The following is an 18,691-nucleotide window of genomic DNA, read 5'->3' on the forward strand; positions in this document are numbered from 1 at the left end:
TTGTGTGTTTAGGGAATCCACCCAGAGTATGCCAAGCCCCTGTCACCAACAGCTGATGGCCTGGATTTCCTGTGCTTGTGGGCTCTCTGGATGTATTTTAGGACTCTGAGATGAAGCCTTGAAATGTTGTATTTCACGATGGCATCCAGGGAGCCTTTGGCAATGGCTGAGGAGTTGCGGTGAGTTGCCGAGGTAGGGAGGGGGAGCCAAGGTCCACTCGTGTTTCAGCAATGCCGAGTCACTTTGTCTCTTCTTAACCCAGACAGACCCTGCGATGATGGTGGCAGCCTCCGAGCCTGGCCAAAGTGCGTGGCCTGAGCATTCTTAGGAGAACGGTGAGTAGCAGGATTGCTGGGTTTTGTCCATTGTGCAGCTAAGATCATGCAGTGATGTTTGGTGTTCTCGATTGTAGCTGAGCACGGGACCACAGCCCGGTGACCATTGGACATTCCCCGCAGGCGAGGCAGCCTCCATTGGCACGCGATGTGGATTCTCATCCCCAGATGGCTGAGAGATAAGTATAGGGCTCAGGCCCACATTGGGGGTGAAAGTGGGGTGCTGGGAGGGCCTTATGAATGAGCTTTGGGGGCAGGGATGTGCAAGAAGCATCTCCTAAGGCCATCTAAAGGCAAAAAGTGTCTGTTTTGATTACAGTGCTGAGGTGCACAGGGCAGAGCAGTTCTGGTGTGTGTCCTGTCACTTGTCTCTGGTGCACTGTGTGTTCTTTGGGTCACTCGGTCCTTTCTTCTCCTCAAAAGCTCTCTCTCCCTGTCCTGTGTCGTGGATGTCTGCACGTATTTTTCCTGGAGCTGTTCTGCCCTGCTGCATAGCCTGTAACAACACAAGTCCTGGGGACTTGAAATTGGCAGTGCAGGGTGTAGTTGGGCTCTAGATTGTATGGGGAGATTGGCTTAATATGTTTAGTCGTGTTAAGTTGTCCTGCAGCCGTTTGACACCAGTCCTAACTTTCTTTCAGATGCTGACAGTTCAAATCTGTGGCCAAGGGCCCCAGTCCTGGGTCAGGGTTTTCCCATGAGCAGGTCAGTCATTTTTTGCATTTGCAGGGGATGCTTGAAGGGTGTCTTTGCCACAGCGGTGTTCTTTGCCTTTATTTTCAGGAGGTCCAGGCAGATAGCAGCAGTCAAGGCCAAGTGTGCCAGGTGAGCAGTGGGCCAAAGTAGTTGTTTGTGCTCAGGTTTCAGGTTTTGGCGCAATTGTATGTATCTGTTCTTGTTTGTGTGTTTAGGGAATCCACCCAGAGTATGCCAAGCCCCTGTCACCAACAGCTGATGGCCTGGATTTCCTGTGCTTGTGAGCCCTCTGGATGTATTTTAGGACTCTGAGATGAAGCCTTGAAATTTTGTATTTCACGATGGCATCCAGGGAGCCTTTGGCAATGGCTGAGGAGTTGCGGTGAGTTGCCGAGGTAGGGAGGGGGAGCCAAGGTCCACTCGTGTTTCAGCCATGTCGAATCACTTTGTCTCTTCTTAACCCAGGCAGACCCTGCGATGACGGTGGCAGCCTCCGAGCCTGGCCAAAGTGCGTGGCCCGAGCATTCTTAGGAGAACGGTGAGTAGCAGGATTGCTGGGTTTTGTCCATTGTGCAGCTAAGATCATGCAGTGATGTTTGGTGTTCTCGATTGTAGCTGAGCGAGGGACCACAGCCCCGTGACCATTGGACATTCCCCGCAGGCGAGGCAGCCTCCATTGGCATGCGATGTGGATTCTCATCCCCACATGACTGAGAGATAAGTTGAGTGCTCAGGCCCACAGTGGGGGTGAAAGCGGGGTGCTTTCATCCCCAGATGGCTGAGAGATAACTATAGGGGTCAGGCCCACATTGGGGGTGAAAGTGGGGTGCTGGGAGGGCCTTATGAATGAGCTTTGGGGGCAGGGATGTGCAAGAAGGATCTCCTAAGGCCATCTAAAGGCAAAAAGTGTCTGTTTTGATCACAGTGCTGAGGTGCTCAGGGCAGAGCAGTTGCGGTGTGTGTCCTGTCACTTGTCTCTGGTGCACTGTGTGTTCTTTGGGTCACTCGGTCCTTTCTTCTCCTCAAAAGCTCTCTCTCCCTGTCCTGTGTCGTGGATGTCTGCACGTATTTTTCCTGGAGCTGTTCTGCCCTGCTGCATAGCCTGTAACAACACAAGTCCTGGGGACTTGAAATTGGCAGTGCAGGGTGTAGTTGGGCTCTAGATTGTATGGGGAGATTGGCTTAATATGTTTAGTCGTGTTAAGTTGTCCTGCAGCCGTTTGACACCAGTCCTAACTTTCTTTCAGATGCTGACAGTTCAAATCTGTGGCCAAGGGCCCCAGTCCTGGGTCAGGGTTTTCCCATGAGCAGGTCAGTCATTTTTTGCATTTGCAGGGGATGCTTGAAGGGTGTCTTTGCCACAGCGGTGTTCTTTGCCTTTATTTTCAGGAGGTCCAGGCAGATAGCAGCAGTCAAGGCCAAGTGTGCCAGGTGAGCAGTGGGCCAAAGTAGTTGTTTGTGCTCAGGTTTCAGGTTTTGGCGCAATTGTATGTATCTGTTCTTGTTTGTGTGTTTAGGGAATCCACCCAGAGTATGCCAAGCCCCTGTCACCAACAGCTGATGGCCTGGATTTCCTGTGCTTGTGGGCTCTCTGGATGTATTTTAGGACTCTGAGATGAAGCCTTGAAATGTTGTATTTCACGATGGCATCCAGGGAGCCTTTGGCAATGGCTGAGGAGTTGCGGTGAGTTGCCGAGGTAGGGAGGGGGAGCCAAGGTCCACTCGTGTTTCAGCAATGCCGAGTCACTTTGTCTCTTCTTAACCCAGACAGACCCTGCGATGATGGTGGCAGCCTCCGAGCCTGGCCAAAGTGCGTGGCCTGAGCATTCTTAGGAGAACGGTGAGTAGCAGGATTGCTGGGTTTTGTCCATTGTGCAGCTAAGATCATGCAGTGATGTTTGGTGTTCTCGATTGTAGCTGAGCACGGGACCACAGCCCGGTGACCATTGGACATTCCCCGCAGGCGAGGCAGCCTCCATTGGCACGCGATGTGGATTCTCATCCCCAGATGGCTGAGAGATAAGTATAGGGCTCAGGCCCACATTGGGGGTGAAAGTGGGGTGCTGGGAGGGCCTTATGAATGAGCTTTGGGGGCAGGGATGTGCAAGAAGCATCTCCTAAGGCCATCTAAAGGCAAAAAGTGTCTGTTTTGATTACAGTGCTGAGGTGCACAGGGCAGAGCAGTTCTGGTGTGTGTCCTGTCACTTGTCTCTGGTGCACTGTGTGTTCTTTGGGTCACTCGGTCCTTTCTTCTCCTCAAAAGCTCTCTCTCCCTGTCCTGTGTCGTGGATGTCTGCACGTATTTTTCCTGGAGCTGTTCTGCCCTGCTGCATAGCCTGTAACAACACAAGTCCTGGGGACTTGAAATTGGCAGTGCAGGGTGTAGTTGGGCTCTAGATTGTATGGGGAGATTGGCTTAATATGTTTAGTCGTGTTAAGTTGTCCTGCAGCCGTTTGACACCAGTCCTAACTTTCTTTCAGATGCTGACAGTTCAAATCTGTGGCCAAGGGCCCCAGTCCTGGGTCAGGGTTTTCCCATGAGCAGGTCAGTCATTTTTTGCATTTGCAGGGGATGCTTGAAGGGTGTCTTTGCCACAGCGGTGTTCTTTGCCTTTATTTTCAGGAGGTCCAGGCAGATAGCAGCAGTCAAGGCCAAGTGTGCCAGGTGAGCAGTGGGCCAAAGTAGTTGTTTGTGCTCAGGTTTCAGGTTTTGGCGCAATTGTATGTATCTGTTCTTGTTTGTGTGTTTAGGGAATCCACCCAGAGTATGCCAAGCCCCTGTCACCAACAGCTGATGGCCTGGATTTCCTGTGCTTGTGAGCCCTCTGGATGTATTTTAGGACTCTGAGATGAAGCCTTGAAATTTTGTATTTCACGATGGCATCCAGGGAGCCTTTGGCAATGGCTGAGGAGTTGCGGTGAGTTGCCGAGGTAGGGAGGGGGAGCCAAGGTCCACTCGTGTTTCAGCCATGTCGAATCACTTTGTCTCTTCTTAACCCAGGCAGACCCTGCGATGACGGTGGCAGCCTCCGAGCCTGGCCAAAGTGCGTGGCCCGAGCATTCTTAGGAGAACGGTGAGTAGCAGGATTGCTGGGTTTTGTCCATTGTGCAGCTAAGATCATGCAGTGATGTTTGGTGTTCTCGATTGTAGCTGAGCGAGGGACCACAGCCCCGTGACCATTGGACATTCCCCGCAGGCGAGGCAGCCTCCATTGGCATGCGATGTGGATTCTCATCCCCACATGACTGAGAGATAAGTTGAGTGCTCAGGCCCACAGTGGGGGTGAAAGCGGGGTGCTTTCATCCCCAGATGGCTGAGAGATAACTATAGGGGTCAGGCCCACATTGGGGGTGAAAGTGGGGTGCTGGGAGGGCCTTATGAATGAGCTTTGGGGGCAGGGATGTGCAAGAAGGATCTCCTAAGGCCATCTAAAGGCAAAAAGTGTCTGTTTTGATCACAGTGCTGAGGTGCTCAGGGCAGAGCAGTTGCGGTGTGTGTCCTGTCACTTGTCTCTGGTGCACTGTGTGTTCTTTGGGTCACTCGGTCCTTTCTTCTCCTCAAAAGCTCTCTCTCCCTGTCCTGTGTCGTGGATGTCTGCACGTATTTTTCCTGGAGCTGTTCTGCCCTGCTGCATAGCCTGTAACAACACAAGTCCTGGGGACTTGAAATTGGCAGTGCAGGGTGTAGTTGGGCTCTAGATTGTATGGGGAGATTGGCTTAATATGTTTAGTCGTGTTAAGTTGTCCTGCAGCCGTTTGACACCAGTCCTAACTTTCTTTCAGATGCTGACAGTTCAAATCTGTGGCCAAGGGCCCCAGTCCTGGGTCAGGGTTTTCCCATGAGCAGGTCAGTCATTTTTTGCATTTGCAGGGGATGCTTGAAGGGTGTCTTTGCCACAGCGGTGTTCTTTGCCTTTATTTTCAGGAGGTCCAGGCAGATAGCAGCAGTCAAGGCCAAGTGTGCCAGGTGAGCAGTGGGCCAAAGTAGTTGTTTGTGCTCAGGTTTCAGGTTTTGGCGCAATTGTATGTATCTGTTCTTGTTTGTGTGTTTAGGGAATCCACCCAGAGTATGCCAAGCCCCTGTCACCAACAGCTGATGGCCTGGATTTCCTGTGCTTGTGGGCTCTCTGGATGTATTTTAGGACTCTGAGATGAAGCCTTGAAATGTTGTATTTCACGATGGCATCCAGGGAGCCTTTGGCAATGGCTGAGGAGTTGCGGTGAGTTGCCGAGGTAGGGAGGGGGAGCCAAGGTCCACTCGTGTTTCAGCAATGCCGAGTCACTTTGTCTCTTCTTAACCCAGACAGACCCTGCGATGATGGTGGCAGCCTCCGAGCCTGGCCAAAGTGCGTGGCCTGAGCATTCTTAGGAGAACGGTGAGTAGCAGGATTGCTGGGTTTTGTCCATTGTGCAGCTAAGATCATGCAGTGATGTTTGGTGTTCTCGATTGTAGCTGAGCACGGGACCACAGCCCGGTGACCATTGGACATTCCCCGCAGGCGAGGCAGCCTCCATTGGCACGCGATGTGGATTCTCATCCCCAGATGGCTGAGAGATAAGTATAGGGCTCAGGCCCACATTGGGGGTGAAAGTGGGGTGCTGGGAGGGCCTTATGAATGAGCTTTGGGGGCAGGGATGTGCAAGAAGCATCTCCTAAGGCCATCTAAAGGCAAAAAGTGTCTGTTTTGATTACAGTGCTGAGGTGCACAGGGCAGAGCAGTTCTGGTGTGTGTCCTGTCACTTGTCTCTGGTGCACTGTGTGTTCTTTGGGTCACTCGGTCCTTTCTTCTCCTCAAAAGCTCTCTCTCCCTGTCCTGTGTCGTGGATGTCTGCACGTATTTTTCCTGGAGCTGTTCTGCCCTGCTGCATAGCCTGTAACAACACAAGTCCTGGGGACTTGAAATTGGCAGTGCAGGGTGTAGTTGGGCTCTAGATTGTATGGGGAGATTGGCTTAATATGTTTAGTCGTGTTAAGTTGTCCTGCAGCCGTTTGACACCAGTCCTAACTTTCTTTCAGATGCTGACAGTTCAAATCTGTGGCCAAGGGCCCCAGTCCTGGGTCAGGGTTTTCCCATGAGCAGGTCAGTCATTTTTTGCATTTGCAGGGGATGCTTGAAGGGTGTCTTTGCCACAGCGGTGTTCTTTGCCTTTATTTTCAGGAGGTCCAGGCAGATAGCAGCAGTCAAGGCCAAGTGTGCCAGGTGAGCAGTGGGCCAAAGTAGTTGTTTGTGCTCAGGTTTCAGGTTTTGGCGCAATTGTATGTATCTGTTCTTGTTTGTGTGTTTAGGGAATCCACCCAGAGTATGCCAAGCCCCTGTCACCAACAGCTGATGGCCTGGATTTCCTGTGCTTGTGAGCCCTCTGGATGTATTTTAGGACTCTGAGATGAAGCCTTGAAATTTTGTATTTCACGATGGCATCCAGGGAGCCTTTGGCAATGGCTGAGGAGTTGCGGTGAGTTGCCGAGGTAGGGAGGGGGAGCCAAGGTCCACTCGTGTTTCAGCCATGTCGAATCACTTTGTCTCTTCTTAACCCAGGCAGACCCTGCGATGACGGTGGCAGCCTCCGAGCCTGGCCAAAGTGCGTGGCCCGAGCATTCTTAGGAGAACGGTGAGTAGCAGGATTGCTGGGTTTTGTCCATTGTGCAGCTAAGATCATGCAGTGATGTTTGGTGTTCTCGATTGTAGCTGAGCGAGGGACCACAGCCCCGTGACCATTGGACATTCCCCGCAGGCGAGGCAGCCTCCATTGGCATGCGATGTGGATTCTCATCCCCACATGACTGAGAGATAAGTTGAGTGCTCAGGCCCACAGTGGGGGTGAAAGCGGGGTGCTGGGAGGGCCTTATGAATGAGCTTTGGGGGCAGGGATGTGCAAGAAGGATCTCCTAAGGCCATCTAAAGGCAAAAAGTGTCTGTTTTGATCACAGTGCTGAGGTGCTCAGGGCAGAGCAGTTGCGGTGTGTGTCCTGTCACTTGTCTCTGGTGCACTGTGTGTTCTTTGGGTCTCTCGGTCCTTTCTTCTCCTCAAAAGCTCTCTCTCCCTGTCCTGTGTCGTGGATGTCTGCACGTATTTTTCCTGGAGCTGTTCTGCCCTGCTGCATAGCCTGTAACAACACAAGTCCTGGGGACTTGAAATTGGCAGTGCAGGGTGTAGTTGGGCTCTAGATTGTATGGGGAGATTGGCTTAATATGTTTAGTCGTGTTAAGTTGTCCTGCAGCCGTTTGACACCAGTCCTAACTTTCTTTCAGATGCTGACAGTTCAAATCTGTGGCCAAGGGCCCCAGTCCTGGGTGAGGGTTTTCCCATGAGCAGGTCAGTCATTTTTTGCATTTGCAGGGTGTCACGATCCGCTTATAGCGGGGTGTCGTGATGGTTCGTTAGCCGATCCCAAAGTGCAAAAGACAATCAGCAGTTTAATCACAACAAATGCACCTTTATTAAGGGCCAAAACAATAAATGCGATAGTGGGTTCAGAAAAGAAATAAAAAGGATAGAGAGAGAGAGAGAAGGGGGGATGGGAATAGCTACCAACACAGGCGGAGTCCTCACTGGTCCGGACGATGTGGATCCGTCTTGTTGTGTTGGGGAGAGTCTCCGAAGTTCTACCTATCCCAGGGGTCCAGTTATAGTCCACAGAGGGAAAAGGGGGGGAGCAGGCAGAACAATGAGAGTCTATTGAAATTGCTGTGGGGGACTAAGTGTATTTACAGAGGCTGAACAAACACAATAAGGGATAAGTCCATTGAAGTTACTGGAGAAGAACAGGTCAGGTCATTCTCTCCCTTCGCCCACTGTTTGTGGTAGGAGTCTCAGTCTCAGTCCTTGGGGAGAGGGTTCTTGATCTCCATCTGTCATGGTGGTAGTGAGGCAGATGAGGGGTCTTCAGTGAGAGACCACCAGAGTCACCCCAACAGTTCATTTGGCTTAAAGGTGGAGAGTGAAGCAGGAATTGCAGTAGGCCACTCTGTGCTGGGTCCACGCTGGGTCTTCGCCAAGTCCTTGCCAACTCCTTGCCAAGTTCTTGCCGGTCCTCGTTGGGAACAGCACGTAACGGTACAGCGGCTACACCTGCACTGTTGCCTTCTCCAAGCCGGAACTGCAGAGGGGGAAGGGAAATCCTGCTCGTGGCAATCGGCAGGCAAATGAGTGAGGGTCTTCAGACGGCCTCTTACACCACCCCGTGACTGACGATTGCCCTCGAGAGATGTTCAGCAGTGTTTCGTAGTGTTGTTGTGAAGTCTTCAGGACTTGTCTAGTGTTGGCAGCATATCCCAGAGAAGGGAAAAAGGAAAAGGAGAGGAAAAGAGAACAGGGAAAATACTAAAACAATAATTAGTATAAATTGAAACAACATTAAGCAATATAATCAATATTAATTAATAATAAACAATTTTTCTAATAAACCAATCTAATTTTATAATTGCTTTGTGTCTATAGTCTTGGGGATGTCTACAGTATAAAGCACATTGGCCAGGTGGTGTGCATTAAGTATAGCTGTCAATTTTGTTAATCGTTTTATCATTCTCCAATTTATGACAAACAAGATTGCTGATAAAGCAAAACCAATCAAAACTAAAATCAAAAGGACAACAATGGGATGACACAATTTGTTCAGGATACCTGTAGCAGTAGGTGACCACCCAAAAAGTGTATCCCACCACCTGTGTTCAGCATCACTTTTCACCCTTTCTATAACCCGATGTATTTCTTGTACATCATGATGAACAGTTACCAATGTTTTCTGTCCGTTTTCCTTGATTTTTCCTAAGATTTCAATTAAATCCTGGTGAAGCAACAATTGCCTCACCAGAGTAAGATTCATTCCAATGGGGGTAGGCAATAGCTTATGAATCAGCGTGTAATTGGACTCTAAAAGTTGATATGAAGTAACTGGAGTTTCAAAAGAAAAATCACATCCAGAAATTTTAGTGAAATTACAAGCACAAAAATTTGAATGATTTTTAGTATCTACTACTGTGTCTTCTACATACACTGTATTACAAGCAGTTCTAAAGCATGCACATCCATTTCCTATATATACAAGGAATATTTTAGAAGTTTTGTTAGGATGGATTTCAAAGTGACAGATATTTTGTTCTGTGTCTAAACAGATATCTTGAGCTATAATTGCATTGCCTTCACAGATGAACCCTTGTTGTTCTCGGACAATACAGGATTCTAAATTAACAGTTTGCCATTTACCATCAATTTGTCGGGCCCATTCTCTATGCTCGGAAGGATAGAGAGTGGCTCCATCATGATTTAATCCTAATGCAATAATGGGGAATATTGAATGCACCAAGGCATTGCGTATGGTTAACACAAAAGCTGTGGCTAAGTTTGTGGTGGGATCATAAGTAAAGTTCACCAAATTCCACCAGGATTGGAAATCTTAATACTATTTAGAATTCCCAATCCTGTTCCCACAACACCAGTTATGTCTCTTGGCATCCGTGTTTCAGAAGGGTTCCACTGTCGCAACCAGGTCGTCCAACCGTGGAAAGAAGTTTGCAAGAAAGGTGAACAAGCTGGCTGAATTTCAGAGACATTGCTTTGCATTAGCAATTTAACTTGTTTAAGAGACCATGCCGGATTGAACAATATCTGTTGTTGGCCAGTTTCCCTAATTATATATGGTCCAACTTTAGAAATTTTCGGGGTAAGCATAACTGGTGGTTGGGTTTGAGTGGTGGTGGTGGTATGAATAAATTTAAAAGAAAGTCCTTCAGTATTTTTGAACCAAAGACAAACTACTTCTGCAGTTTGTGTTAATGTTGAATTGTGCCAGCAATCCTGTACGCTTTGGTGCGTACAAACCTTTTTGTGCTTAAAGAGATCTTTTCACTTTTTCTGCATGCTACCACAATTATTTCAGGCCACAAACACTCAGCTGATTTCTGGCTCTGGGGTTGTGGTAGGATGCAGGAAAGTATTACCAGTTTTATCATGGATTAGGTGGTCTTCATGTCCCTCGGAGTTCTTCTGTAAAAGTAAACACAACAGACTCCTGCCAGCGAGAAGCAGAAAAGGTTAGAATGATGGAATTATCCAGCATGTATTTATCCAATGTTCTTTCCCTAGAGCACCAGAGGCTTTCCATGCACATTCATTCCAAGGGGGTTTTAGCACAAGGGGTACCAGCCCTGTAGTAAGGGATGTCCACCAGAACAGGTTGGCCAGGGTAATGTGCTGGATTATCAGGATCATTTGGTGCACAGCATAGGAGTCAGTGTAGATAGAGACAAGAGAGGTGTTCTGTACCTTACGTTGAAAAGCACTCCAAACAGCTATCAGCTCCCCAACCCGAGCACTGCTTTCTCCCTCAGTATTAATTAGTTCAGTGAACCAAGAACTTGCCGATTGTTTGGGGGAAAAAGGAGGGGCCATTTTGATTACAGAGGCAGGTGTGTCCTGGCTGCTATCCAAGCTCTCAGTTTCTTGTATTGCCAAATTTTTCACAACTCCATCTGTCATTGAGAAGAAGTGACAGTAATGTTCAGTCTGAGCATACCACTTTCTTACCGAGGCCCTCTGGGCCACCCCGTCAGGAGGGAGGGTCCCAGTAGTGACTGTCTTAATATCATTGAAAGGGCTTCTCAATACAATTGGTAGTTGTAGTGCAAGTCTTTCCACTTCAATGAGAGCCAGGCTGACCACAAACAATCCCTTCTCCCAGGTAGCGTACCTTTTCTCAGCGTCTCTGAAACCACAGGAATCTCTGCTCAGATTTTGAGGAAAAGGCTGAGAAAGAGATGACTCACTGCCTGGATTTTGAGAGAGAAACTGGGAGAATGTTAATTTTGGGTCACAGCCTGAGTTCTGAGAGGAAAGCTGTGATATGGTTAGTTTTTGTCCACTGCCCCTGTTTTGCAGGAGGGACAGTGAGAAAGTTGTTTCCTTACCCGTGTTCGGGAGAGGAAGGAGAGGCTGAGGGAGAGTTGGTTCGCTGCCCATGTTATGAGGAAGAGTGGGTGCACTAGGGTGTGTACTGGGTTGAACTGATGGATTTGATTTTCGATAGCACCAATTAGTTATTATTTTCTGTAATTTATCAAGGGGCAGACCATCCATCACTTCTCTGGGGACCCCCTTTTGGACTCCCAGTGACCACCAATGCTGGCGGCTAGGGTTCTGTTTTCCCTTTTCTGGATTTTTACTGTAAGGAGTCCCAATAGACCGAATCCCTTTTGTTTTCTCTGATTTTTCTGGTTTCTCTTCCGGGGTTTTTACAGGTCCATATTTTCTACAATAATTGATCAAATCCTCTGCAACACCCCATGTCCAAATTTTATGATTACTGCCAGGTGAACTGGCTTGTGAATTTACAGCTTGGAATGGAGAGCAGGATGGAGTAAAGGTAGGACCAGTAGATCCAGTGCGATTAGTGGGGTTACCAAGAAATCTGTCTAGTTTTTCTGTAGGGCTTAATGTCATGATAGTTTTCTGTAAGGCTATGGCAGTAGGTTTGAGTGTTTCTGGAAGCCCACGAATTAAAGGAGTCATTAGTTCAGGCTTCACAGGTAATTGCATTGGGGATTCAAAGCCAGGAATTAATTTCTTTTCATGAATCATTTTCAAACAGGCGGCTTTGTGTACACTTTCTAGGAGTTGGTCTGGGGTGCTAATTATAGCTATAGGATCTCCCCTTTCCAAGGGGTTCGTTCCCCCGGCCCAAAAAGCCGCGCGCTGTGTCAGGGACCATGAGTCACGTTTATCTCCTGTTGTTAAGAAGACACCATGTCCCCAGTACCCACTGGCTTCTTGTTCAGTTAGTTTAATTTGATCGCCACCAGTGAGGGACACCCGGAAAACATATTCTGTTTCTGATTCGTATGGAAGGCGTCCATATTCTTTTTTAAGCTTAGCCAATTCGGTGGCAGTGTATGGTATGTGTTTGGTTGTGATGTGGGGGTCAAGATCATCATCACTGAGATAGTTATATTCTGTTTTAATTAAGGGTCTTAAGTGAGAGCAGCAATGTTCCCCACAATTATTTACTGCCTCAAGTTCTTTGTGAGGATAAATTTGGTTAATGTGAGGAGTTTCCTTTCCCTCAGGATTTATAGAGGAATCAGCATTAGATGATTTGTTAACGTGTTTCTCTTTTAAGGCAGCTCTTAATGCATAGTTCTCATTTCTCAATGAATGTTTTTCATTCCTTTCTTCATGTAATTGTTTTTGTAAAATTTCAACCAAATTTTGAAGGGAGTCTATTATTGTTTCTTGCTCACCTCTTCGCTGGAAGCGAGTTTCTACAGCTGCCGTAAGACAAGCTCCCAAAACTGAGCATAAGTTTCTGCCCAGTTTGAATTTTGTACCATGTTGTAAAGAACATATTCTATCAACCACATTATCCAAATTAAACCAATTACTTTGTGCCCATTCTTCTCCTCCCGGAGAAGGTTTGGCATTGTATTTAGCTAGTAAAGCATAAAATTCAACTTTACCCTTATCGTTAAAGTTATCACTCATTTTGTGAAGGGACCAAAACCACAGCAGGGAGGTACAAACTTAAGTTACTCAAAGCACACAGACTTCGCTGTGTCGCCCTTCACTTCCCTGGGTGGGTGAAGAGACAAAATCTGCCTGGGAGGCTCTGCTTAGTTTCTTCAAGTTGTCTCTTCCTTCCCAGACAGTCCAAACACACACATAATCACAACAGTGTCCCGCCTTTTGCACTAAGAGATCTTTTGCAATTTCTGAAGACAGTGTGGGTGCTTTTTCACCTAGGCAATGTGCAGTCCGTGGGAAATCTGAATCTTACCCCTTGCTCTCCAGACCATGCTCAGTCTTTTGGACTGGCAGGCTAGGTGCGGCTGGCAAGAAACATCCTTCCCCTGTTACAGACTACACAGAACCTGCACCCTTCTGCCTAGACAGAAATCCTGTCCGTGACGCCAATTTTAATGTCACGATCCGCTTATAGCGGGGTGTCGTGATGGTTCGTTAGCCGATCCCAAAGTGCAAAAGACAATCAGCAGTTTAATCACAACAAATGCACCTTTATTAAGGGCCAAAACAATAAATGCGATAGTGGGTTCAGAAAAGAAATAAAAAGGATAGAGAGAGAGAGAGAAGGGGGGATGGGAATAGCTACCAACACAGGCGGAGTCCTCACTGGTCCGGACGATGTGGATCCGTCTTGTTGTGTTGGGGAGAGTCTCCGAAGTTCTACCTATCCCAGGGGTCCAGTTATAGTCCACAGAGGGAAAAGGGGGGGAGCAGGCAGAACAATGAGAGTCTATTGAAATTGCTGTGGGGGACTAAGTGTATTTACAGAGGCTGAACAAACACAATAAGGGATAAGTCCATTGAAGTTACTGGAGAAGAACAGGTCAGGTCATTCTCTCCCTTCGCCCACTGTTTGTGGTAGGAGTCTCAGTCTCAGTCCTTGGGGAGAGGGTTCTTGATCTCCATCTGTCATGGTGGTAGTGAGGCAGATGAGGGGTCTTCAGTGAGAGACCACCAGAGTCACCCCAACAGTTCATTTGGCTTAAAGGTGGAGAGTGAAGCAGGAATTGCAGTAGGCCACTCTGTGCTGGGTCCACGCTGGGTCTTCGCCAAGTCCTTGCCAACTCCTTGCCAAGTTCTTGCCGGTCCTCGTTGGGAACAGCACGTAACGGTACAGCGGCTACACCTGCACTGTTGCCTTCTCCAAGCCGGAACTGCAGAGGGGGAAGGGAAATCCTGCTCGTGGCAATCGGCAGGCAAATGAGTGAGGGTCTTCAGACGGCCTCTTACACAGGGGATGCTTGAAGGGTGTCTTTGCCACAGCGGTGTTCTTTGCCTTTATTTTCAGGAGGTCCAGGCAGATAGCAGCAGTCAAGGCCAAGTGTGCCAGGTGAGCAGTGGGCCAAAGCAGTTGTTTGTGCTCAGGTTTCAGGTTTTGGAGCAATTGTATGTATCTGTTCTTGTTTGTGTGTTTAGGGAATCCACCCAGAGTATGCCAAGCCCCTGTCACCAACAGCTGATGGCCTGGATTTCCTGTGCTTGTGGGCTCTCTGGATGTGTTTTAGGACTCTGAGATGAAGCCTTGAAATGTTGTATTTCACGATGGCATCCAGGGAGCCTTTGGCAATGGCTGAGGAGTTGCGGTGAGTTGCCGAGGTAGGGAGGGGGAGCCAAGGTCCACTCGTGTTTCAGCCATGTCGAATCACTTTGTCTCTTCTTAACCCAGGCAGACCCTGCGATGACGGTGGCAGCCTCCGAGCCTGGCCAAAGTGCGTGGCCCGAGCATTCTTAGGAGAACGGTGAGTAGCAGGATTGCTGGGTTTTGTCCATTGTGCAGCTAAGATCATGCAGTGATGTTTGGTGTTCTCGATTGTAGCTGAGCGAGGGACCACAGCCCCGTGACCATTGGACATTCCCCGCAGGCGAGGCAGCCTCCATTGGCATGCGATGTGGATTCTCATCCCCACATGACTGAGAGATAAGTTGAGTGCTCAGGCCCACAGTGGGGGTGAAAGCGGGGTGCTCTCATCCCCAGATGCCTGAGAGATAAGTATAGGGGTCAGGCCCACATTGGGGGTGAAAGTGGGGTGCTGGGAGGGCCTTATGAATGAGCTCTGGGGGCAGGGATGTGCAAGAAGCATCTCCTAAGGCCATCTAAAGGCAAAAAGTGTCTGTTTTGATCACAGTGCTGAGGTGCTCAGGGCAGAGCAGTTGCGGTGTGTGTCCTGTCACTTGTCTCTGGTGCACTGTGTGTTCTTTGGGTCTCTCGGTCCTTTCTTCTCCTCAAAAGCTCTCTCTCCCTGTCCTGTGTCGTGGATGTCTGCATGTATTTTTCCTGGAGCTGTTCTGCCCTGCTGCATAGCCTGTAACAACACAAGTCCTGGGGACTTGAAATTGGCAGTGCAGGGTGTAGTTGGGCTCTAGATTGTATGGGGAGATTGGCTTAATATGTTTAGTCGTGTTAAGTTGTCCTGCAGCCGTTTGACACCAGTCCTAACTTTCTTTCAGATGCTGACAGTTCAAATCTGTGGCCAAGGGCCCCAGTCCTGGGTGAGGGTTTTCCCATGAGCAGGTCAGTCATTTTTTGCATTTGCAGGGGATGCTTGAAGGGTGTCTTTGCCACAGCGGTGTTCTTTGCCTTTATTTTCAGGAGGTCCAGGCAGATAGCAGCAGTCAAGGCCAAGTGTGCCAGGTGAGCAGTGGGCCAAAGCAGTTGTTTGTGCTCAGGTTTCAGGTTTTGGAGCAATTGTATGTATCTGTTCTTGTTTGTGTGTTTAGGGAATCCACCCAGAGTATGCCAAGCCCCTGTCACCAACAGCTGATGGCCTGGATTTCCTGTGCTTGTGGGCTCTCTGGATGTATTTTAGGACTCTGAGATGAAGCCTTGAAATGTTGTATTTCACGATGGCATCCAGGGAGCCTTTGGCAATGGCTGAGGAGTTGCGGTGAGTTGCCGAGGTAGGGAGGGGGAGCCAAGGTCCACTCGTGTTTCAGCAATGCCGAGTCACTTTGTCTCTTCTTAACCCAGACAGACCCTGCGATGATGGTGGCAGCCTCCGAGCCTGGCCAAAGTGCGTGGCCTGAGCATTCTTAGGAGAACAGTGAGTAGCAGGATTGCTGGGTTTTGTCCATTGTGCAGCTAAGATCATGCAGTGATGTTTGGTGTTCTCGATTGTAGCTGAGCACGGGACCACAGCCCGGTGACCATTGGACATTCCCCGCAGGCGAGGCAGCCTCCATTGGCACGCGATGTGGATTCTCATCCCCAGATGGCTGAGAGATAAGTATAGGGCTCAGGCCCACATTGGGGGTGAAAGTGGGGTGCTGGGAGGGCCTTATGAATGAGCTTTGGGGGCAGGGATGTGCAAGAAGCATCTCCTAAGGCCATCTAAAGGCAAAAAGTGTCTGTTTTGATCACAGTGCTGAGGTGCTCAGGGCAGAGCAGTTGCGGTGTGTGTCCTGTCACTTGTCTCTGGTGCACTGTGTGTTCTTTGGGTCTCTCGGTCCTTTCTTCTCCTCAAAAGCTCTCTCTCCCTGTCCTGTGTCGTGGATGTCTGCATGTATTTTTCCTGGAGCTGTTCTGCCCTGCTGCATAGCCTGTAACAACACAAGTCCTGGGGACTTGAAATTGGCAGTGCAGGGTGTAGTTGGGCTCTAGATTGTATGGGGAGATTGGCTTAATATGTTTAGTCGTGTTAAGTTGTCCTGCAGCCGTTTGACACCAGTCCTAACTTTCTTTCAGATGCTGACAGTTCAAATCTGTGGCCAAGGGCCCCAGTCCTGGGTGAGGGTTTTCCCATGAGCAGGTCAGTCATTTTTTGCATTTGCAGGGGATGCTTGAATGGTGTCTTTGTCACAGCGGTGTTCTTTGCCTTTATTTTCAGGAGGTCCAGGCAGATAGCAGCAGTCAAGGCCAAGTGTGCCAGGTGAGCAGTGGGCCAAAGCAGTTGTTTGTGCTCAGGTTTCAGGTTTTGGCGCAATTGTATGTATCTGTTCTTGTTTGTGTGTTTAGGGAATCCACCCAGAGTATGCCAAGCCCCTGTCACCAACAGCTGATGGCCTGGATTTCCTGTGCTTGTGAGCCCTCTGGATGTGTTTTAGGACTCTGAGATGAAGCCTTGAAATTTTGTATTTCACGATGGCATCCAGAGAGCCTTTGGCAATGGCTGAGGAGTTGCGGTGAGTTGCCGAGGTAGGGAGGGGGAGCCAAGGTCCACTCGTGTTTCAGCCATGTCGAATCACTTTGTCTCTTCTTAACCCAGACAGACCCTGCGATGATGGTGGCAGCCTCCGAGCCTGGCCAAAGTGCGTGGCCTGAGCATTCTTAGGAGAACGGTGAGTAGCAGGATTGCTGGGTTTTGTCCATTGTGCAGCTAAGATCATGCAGTGATGTTTGGTGTTCTCGATTGTAGCTGAGCGCGGGACCACAGCCTGGTGACCATTGGACATTCCCCGCAGGCGAGGCAGCCTCCATTGGCACGCGATGTGGATTCTCATCCCCAGATGCCTGAGAGAGAAGTTGAGTGCTCAGGCCCACAGTGGGGATGAAAGCGGGGTGCTTTCATCCCCAGATGGCTGAGAGATAACTATAGGGGTCAGGCCCACATTGGGGGTGAAAGTGGGGTGCTGGGAGGGCCTTATGAATGAGCTTTGGGGGCAGGGATGTGCAAGAAGGATCTCCTAAGGCCATCTAAAGGCAAAAAGTGTCTGTTTTGATCACAGTGCTGAGGTGCTCAGGGCAGAGCAGTTGCGGTGTGTGTCCTGTCACTTGTCTCTGGTGCACTGTGTGTTCTTTGGGTCTCTCGGTCCTTTCTTCTCCTCAAAAGCTCTCTCTCCCTGTCCTGTGTCGTGGATGTCTGCACGTATTTTTCCTGGAGCTGTTCTGCCCTGCTGCATAGCCTGTAACAACACAAGTCCTGGGGACTTGAAATTGGCAGTGCAGGGTGTAGTTGGGCTCTAGATTGTATGGGGAGATTGCCAGAACATGTTTGGTGATGCTAAGTTGTTCTCCCCCCTGCCAGTCCCTCTGGGACTCCCCCTTCCTCCCCATATCTCAATTGGGAGATCTGACCCCTGGGACCCTACAAAACTCTCTCTGTACCCCTAAAAAGATCCCCCAGGGACCTACCTTGATCTTTCTCGGACCCTCTGAATGATCCCCAGTAACCCTAAGGGATCCCTGGTACCCCCCAGTGGTCCCCAGGACACCCTGGGATGCCCTTGGGACCCCTCCCCATATGACCATTGAGAGACCCCCTTGAACACTCCATGCCCCCCTCCCGAAATCCATCTGGATTTCCAACCCCCAGAGTGACATCGCTGGGACCCCTGCATCCCTCCCCACCATCCCCAAGAACCCGCAGAGCCTTCCTGTGGTGTCAGTAAGGGCTACAAGCAGTGACAGAACTGCTTCTACTGCGTCCTGTACCTGCTATGGGAGCACTGGGAGGGACACTGGGAAAATCAGGAGGGAAGTGGGAATGTTGGGTGGCACACTGGGAGGGAACTGGGGCAGCTGAGACGACTTGGGGACACCTGGGAGAGATCTCCTGTGGAAAAGGAGACAAAGGGAGCCGAAGTCATCCCAGTGCCATGGGATATTCCAGACGGAGATCCCGGGGCCACCCAGGACCACGGCAAGAGCAGTCAGGCCATGAGCTGGGGGCAGCTTTGGTGTGGAAGGCATCTGGCATCCCATTTGGAATTTCAGGAGGCCCAGTGGTGTCCACAAGGCCGTGAGCACAAACAGTGCTTCTTTTCCCTGGGAAAGAAAACTCACCAGTCCAGGTTCCTGATGTCAGTTTGTAGGGCTCCCTTGGGTCTATCAGGGCAGCACAAGTTATAAGTTGGGGCAGATGAAGTCTCGGAGATCTCCTTTGATGTTTGTACTTGTTGCTGTCAGGGCCCAGCCCAGGGCCACAGGATCTTGTGCGCAAATTCCAGACTTTTTGAATGGGAAAGAAAACTCACAAATCCAGGTTCCTGATGTCAGTTTGTAGGTCTCCCTTGGCACTGTAGTGGCAGCACAAATTTGAGGTGGGGACAGCTTTGTTCTGGGAGATATTCTTTGATGTTCCTATTTGTTGCAGTCAGCCTCCCACCCTGGGTCAGGGGGTCCTGTGCGCTAATTCCAGCCTTTTTCCCTGAAAAAGAAAACTCACCAGTCCAAGTTCCTGATGTCGGTTCGTAGGGATGCCTTGGGTCTA

At 49.5% G+C, this 18,691-nt stretch overlaps 1 protein-coding gene and 1 long non-coding RNA gene across 2 annotated transcripts in view; one reads left to right on the forward strand and one right to left on the reverse strand.

Annotated features, from left to right (window-relative positions):
• The window catches only part of LOC146768077 (uncharacterized), a 106,942-nt gene that overhangs the window by 26,527 nt on the left and 61,724 nt on the right, over positions 1-18,691 (forward strand). The window lies entirely within an intron of this gene.
• On the reverse strand, positions 7,447-13,884 carry LOC146768079 (uncharacterized). The gene has a single exon (XM_085576205.1). It carries the CDS (start codon positions 12,504-12,506, stop codon positions 10,065-10,067), a length of 2,442 nt encoding a protein of 813 aa, XP_085432331.1. The 5' UTR covers positions 12,507-13,884; the 3' UTR covers positions 7,447-10,064.

Source organism: Lonchura striata, chromosome 3, assembly GCF_050655825.1.
Source record: "Lonchura striata isolate lonStrDom1 chromosome 3, ASM5065582v1, whole genome shotgun sequence".
Lineage (NCBI taxonomy): Eukaryota > Metazoa > Chordata > Aves > Passeriformes > Estrildidae > Lonchura > Lonchura striata.